The 17637-nt window shown below is 36.3% G+C and overlaps 2 protein-coding genes across 2 annotated transcripts; both read right to left on the reverse strand.

Moving 5' to 3' along the window:
- Nucleotides 1–9026: 9026 nt before the first annotated feature.
- Nucleotides 9027–13813, reverse strand: LOC107748315 (GTPase IMAP family member 4-like). Its single transcript, XM_016563058.1, has 3 exons — nt 13694–13813; nt 11814–12593; nt 9027–9786 (listed from the first exon to the last, which is right to left on the reverse strand). The coding sequence occupies exons 1-3, from the start codon at nt 13722–13724 to the stop codon at nt 9761–9763; spliced, it is 837 nt and encodes a 278-aa protein (XP_016418544.1). The 5' UTR covers nt 13725–13813; the 3' UTR covers nt 9027–9760.
- Nucleotides 13814–14499: 686 nt separating this feature from the next.
- On the reverse strand, nt 14500–17318 carry LOC107748316 (charged multivesicular body protein 4c-like). Its single transcript, XM_016563059.1, has 5 exons — nt 16880–17318; nt 15663–15840; nt 15293–15401; nt 14979–15105; nt 14500–14857 (listed from the first exon to the last, which is right to left on the reverse strand). The coding sequence occupies exons 1-5, from the start codon at nt 17127–17129 to the stop codon at nt 14796–14798; spliced, it is 726 nt and encodes a 241-aa protein (XP_016418545.1). The 5' UTR covers nt 17130–17318; the 3' UTR covers nt 14500–14795.
- Nucleotides 17319–17637: the final 319 nt, after the last annotated feature.

The raw sequence follows: 17637 nt of genomic DNA on the forward strand, positions 1-17637 counted from the left end.
AGCTGGTCATTTTGTGTCAGGATCAAAAACAGTGAAATTTGTTTTTCTGTGAAAAAAAAAAAGTGACGTTTTTAGCAATTATTTACAATGCATCTGATCACTCTACACAATCTAGAAACAATGTAAATGAACACCACAAAAGCTTAAGCAGCAAACTTTGCAAAACACAAAATTTATGTCACTGCCAAAACTTTTGGCCATGACTGTACATTCACACTGCAGCTAAAACCAGATGTCACTCCTCTTTTGAGTGATATTCCCATTCTGACATGTACACAGTTTGTGTACTTGTCAGAAACATGGTATTACATGATGTACATGGTGTTAGTCTTCTCACATTCTAGGAGCACAGCTAACTAGTGTTATATCCACCAGTCTCTTACAGTCTCTCTCAATCTAGCCAGCATTTGTTTTTCTGTTTCTGTTGTTTTCTCTCACTCTCAAGCCTGCAGTAGTTCAGCTCTGGCTCTGGGTTTTGACGGCACTGAACAGCTCACTGCCGTGAGTACTGTGTGTTACGTAATAGAGCAAAGCATCAGACCAAGCTGGAAGCTTTCAGCACAACATGCCTCCCTCCTTGCGTCTGTAACATCAGCATGCTACATGGACAAAGGCCACATCAATACAGATGCGATATGCACCACAGCAGATTCCAAATGCATTTGACACACAATTGCCTCAATGAATGCATAGACGAAAATGTATATGCAAGATAAACAAAGTTTGATGTTGACATTAATAAAATGCATTGAAGAATGTAGAAATAAATAATTACAGAATACTCATTTTTGGTTGGCCTACTCCTTTAAGACAAACATTGGCTTACTAATGAACTGTGAAACATGACAGATTTGGACTGACAGTGTTTGGATTAGACAGAAACATGGCGATTCTGACATTTTCACACAATGTTATTGATTGTTTGTTTAGAGCAGTTATACTACATATCATGCATATCAACATGCTTTTTTTTAGCATTTACCAAACATTTACTGTAGCCTGTCATTAGATCCTTCTGCTTTTGACACCAAAGATACGATTTAAAAGAAAACACGCATATGTGACACACACATATGTCATAAGTCTATTGGCTTTGTGTTATTGAAAATGACCATCTCAGCTTACTTTAAAAGGGAAGTGGTGCTTAAAAGTGATATTTCATCACTCTATGTTCAAATCATTGCAAGAACAGCTTCCTGTCATCCATATACGAGCAAAAGTGGCACAATTGTGTGGTGCAAATTGCAAAATGCTATAAAGATGCTTCTAGTGTGACACGTTTTTGACATTACCCTCTTAAAACCCACATGCATGATCAGTTTTAGATATGCTTTTTGCTATTGGAGGTGTACAAAGGAATCTTAGCAAAACTATGACAGACTGATGACTCTTTAGGGTCTTAATGAAAGGTCTGTAACATAGTTTGGTTAAAATTTCTCAAAGGTAGTGAAAACAACACCGTTTTTACCCTGTCAAAAACAGCTCTGTCTACAGCAAGCCGTTTTATTCCATGTCGCTTTAAATGCAAATGAGCTCTGCTCACCCTGCCCCTCTCTTCCTAGCCGCTGTCTGAGAGACGGTAAACTTTAGCTGCATTCATCATGAAACTTGCTAACTAGCACATTATTAGGAAAGGCGATTTGCAAAGATTCATTAAAAAACCTTACACTCACTTCTTATGAAGGTGAAGCTGGATCATGAATGATTCGCACAAAGATAGACGCATTTAGGGGGCACATTCCCTTCAAAAACAAATGTAATCCACTGCGTCTTCAGCAGCTCAGATGTCGGGAGTAAATGACGACTGCTATGTTCATTATTACATCCAACAATAAAACACCTTCCTCAATCGCTTAGGAGACATTCTTGTCTACACCTACCCCGGCAGTGAAACAATGGCGGACTGAGGACAGCTCACTCAGGGCGGGTCTAAGGTAAGACACCAGTCCAGTCTGTGCTGAAATGCTACTGTCAATCAAATTATCGTGAGAGGGGCCTGTCAGTGTGACGTCACACTGCCATGCATCTGAGATCAGCTCGATTTGAGAAAGGGGAAATGATTTAACGAGATTTTTTTTAAAAACACTGGGTGAGCCTTTATCATTATAGGGTGGTTGAGTACACACACTGCCAACACACATTTCAGTTCAAACAACTTGTAAAAGTGCATGCATCTGATGACCCCTTTAAGCAAACTAGCTAAAGATAAGTAAGAAACTAAGTTAACTTTTCCTGCTTTTAATTACAGAATGTCACTGTAAGCAAAATGAGACCATCCCTTGGAGAGTAGCTCCTGAACCGCAACAAAACCCTGTGCCAATATGCATTAAAAAGTGATGCATGCACAAATGCATGCTCTCAGGGGCGTTTTATCATGAATTCAACTCAACCATTTTATACATCAGTTGTTATGAATCACAAAAACATCCATATCCATCCAAGATATGACTCTCAAAGCTGGCATAGACTTTCAATTGTTGTGTACACCCAATGAATCATCAGTGGAATCAGAAGCCAGACCAGCTGGCTGAACAAAACTGCAGCCCACACTGCAGACTGTTGCTCACTGCCTGAAGAGATGCAACATACTAATGCATTGAAAAAAGAGACTATTTAATATTACTACTAATATTAAACAAATATGATATATCAAATGTAAAATGATGCATGTTAAAGTGAAAGTGATGTGACACGTGGCCAAGTATGGTGACCCATACTCGGAATTAGTGCTCTGCATTTATCCCATCCAAAGTGCACACACACAGCAGTGAACACACACACAGCAGTGAACACACACACACACCGTGAACACACACCCGGAGCAGTGGGCAGGCTTTTTACTTCCCCACTAATGTTCTAATGCAAATCGCCACGGCAAACAGATTCAAAAAGTACCAATGTGAACTGACATAATGCTCTAATATAAGCAGACGCAATAACTGCCAAAGTAAAATGATGAAATGTGTCAAAGCAATGCAATAATATACACAAATGCACTGAAATTAACAAATTCAAAGTACCACCAAAATAAAATGCACTAAACTAAACAGGCTCCACGTAGTGATACAAAGTATCAGATGCAATGTAAACAAGTGCAATGCACTGATGCAAAGCAACACTGTAAACAGATGATATGCACAAATATAAAATACCAAAGTTATCAAATTCAATGCATTGATGTAAGCAGATGCTAAAATAGATCCAATACACTAATGCAATGTGGTACTGTAAAAGGATGTAACTGACAAATGCAAGTAGATGCAATGGACAAATGTAAACATTCAATGGACAACTGTAAACAGATGTAATAAACGAATACAATGCAGTAATAACAATAGCTATGTACTGTACTCATGCGAGGTGCAATGTACTGATGCATGGAACCACTGTAAACATGTGTTAACGCAATATATTAAGTACCAAAGTAAACAAGCATGCAATATGCTAATACAAAGTATTAATGTAAAGAGGTAGTAATATAAACAGATGCAATGTACTAGTGTAAAATATCAATGTAAACGGATTCAATGCACTAATGCAACGCTGCATGCGAAAAGCAAGCAGTTTCTTACCTCCTCTAACACACTGACTGTATTCCTGCAGCTCTGCAGGCGGGTGGTGAAGCTGGATGTAGTGGGAGAGTTGTAATCCTCTGTTGTTTCCGACAGAAACTCCGACACCGATATTTGATCTGGCATCCTAAAGCGTGGGTTCGTCCAGGGAATAGATAGAAATGTGTGTTCAGGCGATCAAAAACATTGAAAAGAGAAAAACAAATGATCTTCCGAGGCCGTAGAGATGTTGAGCTAACGGTGCGCGAGATGCCTGCTGCAGCAGCACGCGCTAAGCGATTCTGCCTCCAGAAAACTCAACGACCTGTTATTTTTGGGTTCGGTCGTTTTCCCGGGGACTGAGATAGCAAGCCGTTTCACCCCTCACCCTTCGAACGTGACGCTCAGAGTTGACCGGAGTTGTTTAGTTGCGATTCCAGCAGCAGCACGCGCCGTGAAATGATGCCCACATAACGTTCCCCCCGCGTGATGTTTACGACCAATACTCTGCTAGTGTCTTAGCGAATGATATTCCCGTGCATGGATGTCTGTGCGTGCATTCATACTCCGCTGTTTGTCAAGCGCCTGTTCGCTCCCCGATAGTATGGCAAGCCCCTGCACTCAGACCGTGTGAAATGCGCAACGCGGTGTGTGTGACATCCGCGCGCTCTGCTCTACATTCACCCACCCACCCTTCTGCGCATGCCTCTACTCTCACTAAACCCACTCACACTGGCTCCGTGGGCAGCAGTCTAGTGGTTGGTATCATGTATCTGTGAAATGTATTAAAATATAGGCCTGTGTTTCTGGCCTAGCTAGATTTCTGTGGACAAAACAATATGTTCAGAGAAGTTAGCTAAAAAGCCATTTTTATATATTGTCAAAAGTAAAATTCATAAAGAGGCTAATAAAGCATTCGTTCGCTTTTTAAAAAGTGTGTCTCTAGATTATCTCTAAATACTGAAATCCACGCTGTAAAAATAGTGTGTAGTCTTATGTCAATCATTGTGCTTAGCTTTTTTATGTAACATTACATCCTGTTACACTATTACAGCAACTAGCATACAATTAAACAAGGCCAGAGTTTCCAGTCAAAGACCAATAATGGTGACTTCAAACAAACCCCACTATTTACATTATTATACAATAATGCCGTATGAAATGCTTGTTCGTTGCACAGTATGACAAAATTGTCTGCACTGGTTTACTATAAGCGTCTTTACTGTAAGTAACGACTGATAAGTTACTGTAGATCATGCGATTTCTACAGTGTTGGAGTGTGTGTATAACAAATTATCAATGTGAGTTTGAGTTTATGTGTGTATGTTTACTTAGTATCCAGTATTGTTAATGTAACAAGTGCGACTCCCACAGGTTAAATGATGAAATGCATGTAAAATTTACTCAATGCATTGCATTTTTGACACTTAACAGTGGAAAAATGGACAGATATCACACAGTTAGTTACTTTTTTTTAATTTTTTTTTATAAATATTTAGTTTTCAGTAATTTTATCGTTGATATAGCCTATCTAAAAACAGAACTTCTTACCGGTTCCATATAGGTTCCTTAGAAGAAAAACTAAGACGAGAGGATGATGATCTCATGACTTCAGCTTGTGGCTTTAATGGGGAAAAAATACTACTCAATGCATTGCATTTTTGACACATAACAGTGGAAAAATGGACAGATATCACACAGTTAGTTACTTTTTTTAATTTTTTTTAATAAATATTTAGTTTTCAGTAATTTTATCGCTGATATAGCCTATCTAAAAACAGAACTTCTTACCGGTTCCATATAGGTTCCTTAGAAGAAAAACTAAGACGAGAGGATGATGATCTCATGACTTCAGCTTGTGGCTTTAATGGGGAAAAAATACAGATCATATGGGATCAGATCATAGTTCTTTCTTTACAGATCTGTCTTTACTGACATTTAGTAGGAAAATTGGTCAGAAAAGCAACACGTCACATTTTCTTGATGTTCTTGAAATTTTACAGTGTAGACCCATATTAATTTCATTGTAATAAATTAATAAATTCATCGTAATAAATTAGACTTAAACCAGAGGAAAAGCAATTATATTTTTGCTTTATGCCTTTCTGTACATAAATGAGGCATTGCTTTAAATATAATAATAATAATAATCCTCATTTATTAAGCACTTTCATACAAGCAATAGCTCAAAGAGCTTTGCAAAAAAACATGAAATGTAAGATAAATATATGATGTAACAACAGCAGAAAATTATATATGCCATAGTACTCACCAAGATTAATACAACACACGCTTGTAAAGTAAGTATATTCCAGTATTGTGCTTTTCATATTAGTCTCTCTGCCATCCTCTCTTTAGTGAGTTTAGTGGGTGTTTGGCTACTAACTGACCGTGAGTCCCTTCCCTGCTCGGAGAGGAAGGGAGAAGCGACTATGTGTGCTGAAAAATAGCCTGTTACAATGGCTACAGGATCCAGAACCTAATGGCTCAGGAACTACGGAAATCCAGGAGACCTGGGACAGGAAATGTGAGATCTGTGTAAACATGTGCCTGCTCAAGTGAAGTACCCTCACATATATATTCTGCCACTCAGAGTGATATACCACAGATGGCCATCTTAGGGATGGGGAGCATGGGGTCACGCTTGACTGCATGTAGAATAACAATATTATATTAAGAACGAAACAGCTTCAGGTTATTAGATTCAGTTTGTTTGATGTAAATAGCAAATGCAAAGAGGTTCAAATTACACAAATGCATTATGCAGGTTTTGAGGATTTGGTTCTTTCATGAAAATCATTTAAATAAATCCTATTGTGATTCATTGCACATCACATTTAGTACCTATTTTCTCATATCTCATATTAAGCCACTCAACTACACTGGTATTTTGACTATTTTCCAGTCTGGCTTTGTGTCATTTTCCTGTTTTTTTTTGTTTTGGTTGCTATTTTGTTTAAAGGGAAACAGTGATATTTCCAGCCAAGGAGTATTTATAGATGGTAACACATTGTCATCTAAAGAGGAATTGCTGAGGCTAAGGGGTTCCTTGAACGTGGGATTTACCTATTGTTTTATTGGGAAGCACCATAGTTAAAAGTAAATGTTTTGTCTGTGCTGACTCAGATGGGAAGGGGGTGAGGTGAAGGACAGGGAGGAAGAGGATTTCACTGGTTATTTTTTCTGAGATTTGAAAATTATGTAATTAACTTGTCTACTATTTTCCAATTAAATAAATACTTGAACATTAAATTATTGGATCTGAAATACATCTTTTTTCGTAGCTTCCGGTAAGAATACAAGTGCATTACAATGTGTGCATTACAATGTAAAAAGAAAAGAAAAGAAAAGAAAAAAACACTGACTGATTAGAAGCATTGCCATGGACAACGGGGAATATTAGAAAATATGTGTTCTCTCAAAATGTTTTTTCACCCCCCAAAAAACTTTTCTTGGGGAAAATGCAAAATTTAGGCATAAGAAATGGGCCTCTCGACAATCCCAACAGTCCTATGGGTATACTTGAATTCCTCTTGCCAACTGCTGAATCGCTTCCCGCATGTTTTCCTGATATGGAATGTCTCCTCAAATCTCTGGGTTACAGAAGACTCGTAATGTTGAAGTTGTCGTAGAATCCTCATACAATTGTCATTCATTGCTATATGCAGAGAACCACATGGGATCTAATGGAACAACAATAGATTACTACTTCACCTGGTGCATATGAAGAACAACTACTTTTTTTAATATACAGTATATATATATATATACTGTATATATATATATATATATATACACTACCGTTCAAATGTTTAGGATCAGAACGATTTTTAATGTTTTTTAAAGGAGTTTCTTATGTTCATCAGGGCTGCATTTATGTGATCAGAAATACAGGAAAAAAAATTAATATTGTGAAATATTATGTAAAATAAAGTTTTTCTATTTTAATACACATTAAAATCTAATTTATTCCTGTGATGCAAAGCTGAATTTTCAGCATCATTATCAGGATTCTTTGCTGAATAAAAAGTTAAAAAGAAGAGCATTTATTTAAAATAAAAATCTTTTCTAACAATATACACTACTGTTCAAAAGTTTGGGATCAGTACATTTTTATTCTATTTTTGAAAGAAATTAAAACTTTTATTCAGCAAGGACGTGTTAAATTGATAAGAAGTGATAGCAAAGATTTATATTTTGAATAAATTCCGTTCTATTTAACTTTTTATTCCTCAAAGAATCCTGAATAAAGTATTGCAGTTTCCAAAAAAATATTTGGCAGCACAACTGTTACCACCATTGCTAATTCTAATAATAAATCAGCATATTAGAATGATTTCTGAAGGATCATGCGACACTTTATACTGGAGTAATGGCTGATGGAAATTCAGCTTTGCGTCACAGAAATAAATTATATCTTAAAGGATATTTAAAATAGAAACCATTATTTTATATTGTAATAATATTTTGCAAGATTATTGTTTTTTGTCTGTATTTTTGATCAAATAAATGCAGCCATGATGAGCATAAGAGACTTCTTTAAAAAACATTACAAGTCTTACTGATCCCAAACTTTTGAGCGGTAGTGTATACATAATGTAAATGTAAATAGATAAACATAATTTAAAACAGAGATACACGGTTCTGTAGTTGGTTGCATTTGTTGATAGTTTTAACTTTTTCTTATTAACTTTTAAGTAGCCTGCTGATATCTAACTTACAGGCAGAAGTGTGGACACCCATCCGCTTATACTATCAAGGGCGTTAACAAAGAACAAAACACTACTATCACTATCAAACAATGCTGAAATTGTTGATTTGCTGATCAATACACTGCAGGGTTATGGGTAGAGTGCCCATGCATTGATTTCAATATACAAGCGGTCTACAGTGGAGTGGAAAAATGTTTCTGTAATTTTAGTGGTCCTAATGGACTATAGATTTGTCCTTCTACAGCTCTGGTTTATAACTGATCGGTGTTTTCAACATGATTGTGTTGTCTTTATTTTTAGCCACATATTTTGTGTTCTGGGTTTATTAACATCAGTCTTAGCCATTTTTATATTGAATATTCAGATAAATATAGAATAAAATAATTACAGTTAATCACAGCCCTGCTTGTGATTGTAGACCACAACAGTAAAAAATCCCCGATATTCTCATATATTTTGATAAATTATGGCGCCACCTAGTGGTTATAAGCAATAACAAATGTGCAACGACATGTAAAGGGCAAGATTAATTCAATGTTATTATCTGACTCAAATAATCAATTTGGTAAAACCTACTCTAACTGCATCAAACAACTGAAAGACTTGATAAAAAACGCTCATGTTAAGGTGGTCACACAGACATTTGGGAAGCATATATTTATGGCTTTCAGAAATGTCAACAGATCTAGGATGCATTCATATAAATCAATTAATAGCAGATACTCATGTTGATACTCTTGACAGTGACAGAACTTTAACAGTGTTAAAGGAAACCATTTATAATGAAGTACACTTGATATAGAATGTGTTAGAGAAGAAAAACAAACATTTAGAAAGAAACAAATACATTTAGAAAAGTAAACATCACAGTAATCCTAAAACAATCAGTACCTTAAAATCATTTAAGCACACACTCAAATAATAAAACAGCAATAATGATATTACTAGAAAATAATACCATTAGAAAACATGCAAAGCTAACTCTGATGTGAAATAACTGGAAAATGTAGCATGGTTTTGGACAATTTACAATTCCATAGCAACTGACACCAATATAACTAACCAATGCTACAATAATGTGACCGCGACAGACTCTTACCTCTCATAACAATATTAGTGCATTAGTTGAGGCATTTTACAAGCTATTAGGTTGTGTTAAACTCATTATTGCAAATAATGAATGAATGTTGAGTGTTTCTGTTTGACTAATGACTCCATTACCTCAATATTCTCTGCGCCAATGGATACAGATGGTTTTAATGTTGTACAACTGATTTACTAACACCAATCCAACCTTTGATGATAATAATTTGTATTGTCACCATCTTATATTTTCTGGGGTAAGATGTATATAGTACAGCGACATTTGCCTGTAAACCCTACAACCTGAAGCTGCCTAGACTGGTGGATTGATATGTGGCTAGTGGGTGTTTCATAATTTAAGTGCAGGGGAATTGAGGTAATGAATACAGCAGCACTGGAACGGTTATCTCAGCCTTAGTCACTCACTCCTTCAACCAAACCTGCAGAGATAACAAAAAGAAATGACATCATACAAATGCAATGCAGTGTCATGTAAAAAAAAAAGTTTTCACTACTACACTATGGGCCAGTTGCATAAATTTAGCTTCTATGTTAAAGGGTTAGTTCACCCAAAAATGAAAATTAGCCTGTTATTTACTCACCCTCAAGCCATCCTAGGTGTATATGAGGTGTATAAAATTGTCTTGGTACTTCTAAGCGTTATCATTGCAGTCAGCGGGTGTTTCTGTTCAACAGTCCAAAACACGTTAAATAAAGTGAGCACATCCGTAATAAAACGTGCTCCGGGGGGGGTTGGAAATAAAGGCCTCCTGTAGCGAATCCATGTGTTTTGTAAGAAAAATATCCATATTTCAAACGTAATAAACACTTTTCTATCACTTCCACCATCTGTCGTACGCAGAAGGCGTTCCGGCGGATGACGCAGAACGACGGCTTTGCGTGATTAGTGACGAACGCGGAGAGAGAACAAAACAAAATGCCGGTCATGAATTAGAAGTACAAAACAAGGATTTGTAAAGAAAAATGTCGGAGGATTTCAATATAAGCCAAGAGGAGACTGGTTTTCCTTTGCTAAAGTAAGGAAGCTTTGCTTCTTTTGCTCCTGTAAACAAACTTGTGAGACTTACTAGTGGTTAAATGGATCGTAGTTGATCCGCGATCCGTACGGACCAAGCCCCACGGTTCGGCACGCATGTGATCCACGGACTAACATATCTCAGAGGCGCGCACGACGCATACGTCCTGCGTCATCTGCCGGAACGCCTTGCGCGTATGACAGTCAGCAGAAGTGAGAGAAAAGTGTTTATTACATTTGAAATATGGATATTTTTCTTATGAAAACACATGGAATGATACAGGGAGCCTTTATTCATGCCCCGGAACCATGTGAGGCACGTTTTATTATAGATGCGTGCGCTTTATTTAACGTGTTTTGGACTGTTAAAGAGAAACACCCGCCCACTACAATAATAACACTTAGAATAGCCAGGACAATTTTTAATATGACTCCGATTGGATTCGTCTGAAAGAAGGAAGTCATATACACCTAGGATGGCTCGAGGGTGAGTAAAACACAGGCTAATTTTCATTTTTGGGTGAACTAACCCTTTAAGACAGTGTCTTAAGTACAAGTTTAACCAGCTAGCAGTTAGCCAAAAGGTAACTGGTCTTATTTTTGGATTCAACTTAGACTAATTAAAATATGACCAGTCTTAAAAAATTAGATGACTAACTTGTAAGCCTAGTCTAAACCTTTTATGCAACCGGCCCTATTTTACAATACTGAATCAATTTTATGTCTGGTGAATACAAATACAGAGTTACAATATAGTGGTGAGTATTAAATAAATAATTTGCAACCTAATAATATATTAATTTAATAGTATTATTTTTGTTGTTTGCTAACAGTTTTTAAAAGTAAACAATGTTTAATGAAAAATATACATTTATATTATATATTACATATATTAAATCAGTGTTACATTATAGTACATTATTCGTTATTAATGAATAACTTAATATTCATTTTTTAAAGAAAATATGTATTGAAAAATAAATTATATTATTAAAACAAATTTCTGACATTAAAGTCAGCATTAAACTGTAGTCTGTATTTTTTTGTCTATTTAAGAAAATAAAGTATAATAAAAAATACATTGTATTCATAAACATGCAAAAAATGTTCTAGAAGCTGGTGTTAAAAATATATAATTTTTTGTAGTAGGAGCAACGGAAATGCTTGCTTCCTTGATTGGTCACTTCTAGTTCAATAAATTATGTATAAATAGTGTTATAACATGAGCCATTAGTGCAGTAAAATAAAGACACATATTGAAGATGTCAGCATCAATTTAGAGTGACAGTCTAACATGATGAAAGAGGTACTGAATTCAAACTTTATCAGAACAAAAGTTTGATGTCCCGGATGCAATAAGAAACAAAATGCTAATAACTAAAACAGCACTGTGAATGCTATTGTGTATTGTATGCGTTGACATTAACTCACTCTGTGGAGGGTCCATGTCCATGGCCCGCAGCGAGTTGCAGGAGCCGTTCTGTTTGGGTCTAGCGCCAAGCTCCCTGTTCTCTTTCAATGAATTGGTGTTCAGATTCAGACTCGGAGTTTGACTTTGTGTTTTGGTTTCATCTGTCTTAAGGGTAAAGTAACCACCTTCTTCAGCTACAATCTTCTCAACCTTCTCCATCAGCTGGGGCAGCTGCGGGTGCTCGCCAAAAATATAGTTATTGATGACGTGGTACCTCTTCTTACACTTATCCACCACCCACTGAAGATCACGGCCTTCCCTTCGTATGTGTCTTTCTATGGACCTGTCCTTTAAAACCTCTGCCCAGGTGAACACCACCATGGTGTGCTTCCACACATCCTCCCCAAAAAGTGCTAAGTTCTCCTCTATACGAGCCCGGTCTGTTTCTGTGAACATGCCCACAGGTATGACCAGCAGGAACGCATGGGGTCCAGGTGGGCACAAAGTAACGCTTCGGACCATCTCCTGCTGGTAGTCCGTCGGTGTGGTCTGGGCTGAGAACCAGCCAGGAGTGTCTACTACTGTTACTTTACGCTGATCCACCTCAGTTTCACGCTTCACACAGAATTCAGCGGCACGTTCCAGACGAAACTCTTCGCGGCCCAGAATGGTGTTGCCGGTCAGGCTTTTACCTGGCCATCGCCAACCCAGCAGGATCAGCCGGAGCTCTGGGAGACGGTTAGCTTCACGTGCAGCTGCAGCCAACCGTTTCTCTTCCTCAGGATCGAGTTGGTCATCAGCTGTAAGGTACCAATACATTATTATTTGTATGTCTGGGGGGCTATATAGTTTATAAGTTGCATTAATTATCTGGATCATAAATGAGGGCAATAACTGTACTGCCTAATTATTTTATTTATTACAAATTTGTTAATTTGTTGTGTGTTATACTACTGTTTAAAACTTTGTGCTCTGTAAAAATTGTTAATGTTTTTTTGAAGAAGTCTCTAATGTTTACAGAAGGCTGCATTTATTTGATCAAAAATACAGTAAAACAATAATACTGAAATATTATTACAATTTAAAACAAATATTGTCATGTATTTATTTATATATATTTAATGTATTTTCAAAGGGAATTTATTCCTGTGATAAGGCTAATTTTCAGCAGCCATTATTCCAGTCTTCATTGTTACATGATCCTTTAGAAACTATTCTAATATCATCTTACTGACCCCAAACTTTTGAACGGTATATGTTTACATTGTATTTTAATTAACATTTTTATAATTACCTAGAATCTATTTCATTATGGAGACATACACGTCAAGGAAGCTTTAATCAGGAAGGATTTTCTCAATGATGTAAACTCTGAAAGCACAGAGTGTCTATATCTGAAATGTGATCTTACGACATAGTTTCTCCTTAAGGCTTAAGCAAGGAGGAAATAGATGTCCAAGACCTTTACATTTATTATTATTTCCAAAATATTCAGCTAATCTGCCAAGCAACATTAACATTAAAGCATTAAGTTACACTTATTCCTATAAAAACTCACCATTGAGAGCCTTCAAATAAGACTTGCACTCTAAAAACACACCGGAGCGATGATTGACTAAATGGTGCTCGTATGTAAAACAGTCACTGTAAATTACTCTTTAACTCTTTAATCTGATTCATAATGAAAAACTCATGGATGTGTGTTTTATAATGCGAGTTTCTGTTGTGCCTTTAGTCCACCTGTGAGCGTCATACCTGAGAGCAGCGGAAACAGCGAGACGTGTCACATTCACTCGACACACACTCACCGGCTACAGTAACGTTCGTACGCACAAAGCCCAATTTAAATACAACTGCTGCGATAAAGTATTATTGAACATTATACTTTAAAACAACTTACCGGTTGAATCGGATGGTCTGTTTGAGCTCATGACGATGGCGATGCCTTTTCGTAACTTTGGACGTGTCAGTAATCCGGGAGAAAAGAGCGATTTCCTGCTTGCCTCTTGAAGGGCGCGAGAGCTGTCCGAATCTGATTCATGAATGAATCACTTTCAGTCGGATCTTTTCAAAGAATCAGTTGAACCGATCTGAACGGTTCTCGAGTAAACTATTGAAGAACAATTAATGCAAACAAAATATTGAAATATGTTTACGCCTAGGTTGAGATTGAAAAGATAGCCCTTTATCACCATTTACCCCAGATATTTAAATGAATATTAGAATAGTTTAATGTAATTGCAAATTAAATAAAGGTTCTAAATTATTTTATAGTTTTATTAGCTGAATCGTGGCTAAACGGAAAAGGTGCAGAGTACAACAAACACTCTTATTAATAAAAACAATAATAATTTAAAAAAAAAACGGTATTGAAAAAGTTCTTAGAAACAAATGATTCAAATAAACCGATTCGAAACGAGTCAGACTTCCCATCACCAACGGGAGGAGTGCGAGCGCGCGCTCAAAGCGAGCCACGATGCCATCTAGCGGACATGAGGGTTCAGACAAGATCTTTGCTTTTCCAGAAACACGGTAGTACCATGGTTACTTGTACTAGTTACTAACTGTATTTGTATGTCAAAACCAAGACTTTACAACATTGTAAACACACTCTTAAATCATGCACTTATGTAATTATTGAATATGTAACATTTATTTTTATTTTTTTTCCAAATCCTGATTCAACATTTACATTTAATTAAATCTACGTTTTAATCTATATTTACATTTAATTAAAACATCCTTCACTAATAAAATGTTACTATGTACACCAAGTTTCCAGCAGTAATCCTTCATCTTAAAGATCAATACATAACAAAATAATTACTTTGAATACAATTACAAATGTTCAGCTTAATTTCTCTACTTTTCTTTCTTTTTTATACAAAAAACTCTTATAATTTGACACAAATTCTTAGATGTAGAGAAAGAGTGCAAGTTAACAAAAATTAGAAAGAAGAAAGCGAGAAAGTGTGTGTGTGTGTGTGTGTGTGTACTGCTGCTTATGAAGCCCATGCAGCCAACTTCTTCATGTCATGATCATCCTCCACTCTCTTCTTTGAGGCTGAAAGGGTGAAATAACAGACACTTAGATGAAGCGGTGACTGTATAAAAGGCCTGATTGGTCTTTCGCTGAATTGTAAATGGTTTGTAGAAACTGAGTGTGTGGGTGTTTATATACTTACTTGCCCGGTGGCTTGGCCTTGTGCTGGGTAGTTTGATGGTTGGTACACTTGGTAACCTGCCCATATTCTTCATACTTTCCTCTAGTTCTTCCTGTTCCAACTCTGCCAGCTCTGCCAACAATTCATCCTTAAAAAAAATTAAATGAGCACAGATCACTTCATAAATCAACGTAAACAAACTATGCTGCCTGCTATAATAACCAGAAACATTCAAAAAGCTGCAAGAAAGAAAGAAAGAAAGAAAGAGGTCAAAACCCTCTTAAACTTTACATGTGGGGGCAATTAATTATTATTTTTTAATTTGTAACACCTACCTCATCAAACTGATCCCCAAAAGGTTTTGAGATGGAATCACTGATCTCTTGAGCTACTTCCTGTTGCTCTGTAATGTCCTGCATAAGGGAGTCAATCTTATCCAGGTCTCTGAAAGCGAGAGAGACAGAATGATTTAGGATGTGATGACATTAGCACAGAAACAGTAGGTTTACAGTTTAATCCACTGGTACATTTGAATATTTACAAAACTAATGTATGCAATAGTCAGTCATTATATATAAAAAAAAAAAAAAAAAAAAAAAAAATCACTACGTAATTTTCTAGTATTGATCAATCAAATCAAGTATTCCTGAGAGCTGTGTAATAAGTGATGATAACTGGCAAAACAAAAGCAATGACGATACGCACATGTTCTGGTGAACCCCTTTGATGGCTTTAGCTGCGTAACCCATGTTCTTCAGAACCTCTGTGTTCGTGGTGGCATTCTCAAGGGCCTCTCGCTGGAATTCAATAGTGGACAGGGTCCCGTCAATCTGCGTCAGCTGCTGTTCGAAACGTTTCTTCCTCTTAAGAGCCTGAAGTGCAGCTAAAAAAAAAAAATGTTGGGATCTAATATTGTTGCATCTTACTGTCATCATCATCATACATTCCACAGCAAAAGTAAAATATGATAATTCAATTATTTGAGTTTTATATCTTCATGAATATGATAAATGACATTTTTTAAAGATTTTTTTTTTTTTTGAAGTTGTTCTCTTTCACTACTAAGGGAAACTAAAGAAACAATCAGCACAGCTTGTGAACAAGAAAAGTCAGACATTGTTTTGGAATAGGTCAAATTTTACACGCAGAAATTAGGTTTACTTTAGTCAATTCTGCTAAATCAAATGAAAAAAAAAATACATGTAAGATCAGATAGAAAGCTCATATAAATCCATTTAAGACATGCCTTTTAAATGAATGCTCAACCATGGCATCTGGGTGTAAACTACATGCTTGTGTAAATGCACAAAGGGACAATTGTAAATGAGGAGTGTCCAGATGAACTGCATGTTTTTGTCTGTGCGACAGGGCGTCACTCCACATAAACAAAAGCCATATTTCACTGACATGTTTCAGTGGGGTGTTGTTACACTTTCCAGATGTAAATTATGATAGCACATTATATAACAGACAGCTTGCTTTTAATCATTTACAGCTGATTATAAAAAGGGTAATAAAATGTCTTTGAGAATTTTTGCTATTTTATACTGTATACATTTTTTTTGTTAAACTATAATGTTTAAAACTATATGACGAGTCAAATAAAACATTTTGGTAAATATGTTTAAATTATTTTATTTAATAAATCTTTACACAAATAATGACTGTCCCACAGTTTGTAGAACTTTGTACCGGTTTTATTTCATTAGTTCAACAGTTTGTTTAGCCAACATGTTTACGACAAAAGCAGACAAAATGATTTTAAAAAGTGACAATTCTCCTATGATGCTTTATGTTGTAAATTACACAAACGAAATAAATAAACCATACCTAATTTGAAAATTGTATTTCGAGTTGCATAGGCTACTAAAAGTCCACACGGCCATAAAGAGCTCATAAGCAGAAAGACCCATTCTACATACCTCTCTTGTTTTTGGTGCCATTCTTCTTGGCAATCATGATCTCCTGCTCGATTCTGCTCTCCAGGTATTCCTGTTTTTTGGTTAGCATGGCCTCGGTCTCTCTCAGTCTGTTGATGGCCTCTTGAGGTGATGGACTAGACCGGGACCGATGCTTAGATCTAGAACTGGATCCAGAACTAGAACCAGAACTAGGCCTGGAGCTGGATGAGCTCGATGAGCTAACTTGAAACATTTTTGAAATTTTACTCATTTTGAAGGTTTAACTCTAATTAAAGATCCAACTGATTTAAAATACCTGACAGATACAGGATCGCGAGAGAAAGTGGCAATTCTTGACAGTCTACTTTTCAGATTCAACTCAAAACACCTACATAATCCAACCCTGCTCTTCCTGAAATTCAACACCTGTGCGCACGTAAATTGCTCAACGTGAATGTCTCTGAAGACACGCCCATTGAAATGCAGAAGAGCGTCACACAATGGCCCGTATATACTCTCTCATTGGTCAGGTAGGACAGGTATAAATACCAATTTCTTTATTTTAGATATTTAATATCTATTTTAAATTCTATGAATTTTAAAGTTTAAAATACAAATGTTTAGGTGTAAATTATTGCCCAAATCGCTGTTCTAGCACATGCACAGTGATAGCCTACCTAGGCTATTACTTTTCTCAATAACTGTAAATGGATACATGGATGACCGAGCTTTCTGAGACACAGAGCGCATCCCGGAGAAAAAAAGTTATTCATATATTT

This window comes from Sinocyclocheilus rhinocerous, unplaced genomic scaffold, assembly GCF_001515625.1.
Source record: "Sinocyclocheilus rhinocerous isolate Xijiao unplaced genomic scaffold, SAMN03320098_v1.1 scaffold1762, whole genome shotgun sequence".
NCBI lineage: Eukaryota > Metazoa > Chordata > Actinopteri > Cypriniformes > Cyprinidae > Sinocyclocheilus > Sinocyclocheilus rhinocerous.

Coding starts and splice junctions, on each gene's coding strand:
- LOC107748316 (XM_016563059.1), bottom strand. CDS start 17,129: ATGAGTAAAATTTCAAAAATGTTTCAAGTTAGCTCATCGAGCTCATCC. Junction 15,402..15,662: donor AAAGGGGTTCACCAGAACAT/GTGCGTATCGTC, acceptor TCTCGCTTTCAG/AGACCTGGATAAGATTGACT. Junction 14,858..14,978: donor AAGGCCAAGCCACCGGGCAA/GTAAGTATATAA, acceptor TCACCCTTTCAG/CCTCAAAGAAGAGAGTGGAG.
- LOC107748315 (XM_016563058.1), bottom strand. CDS start 13,724: ATGAGCTCAAACAGACCATCCGATTCAACCG. Junction 12,594..13,693: donor CAGACCATCCGATTCAACCG/GTAAGTTGTTTT, acceptor GGTACCTTACAG/CTGATGACCAACTCGATCCT. Junction 9,787..11,813: donor GGACATGGACCCTCCACAGA/GTGAGTTAATGT, acceptor TTATCTCTGCAG/GTTTGGTTGAAGGAGTGAGT.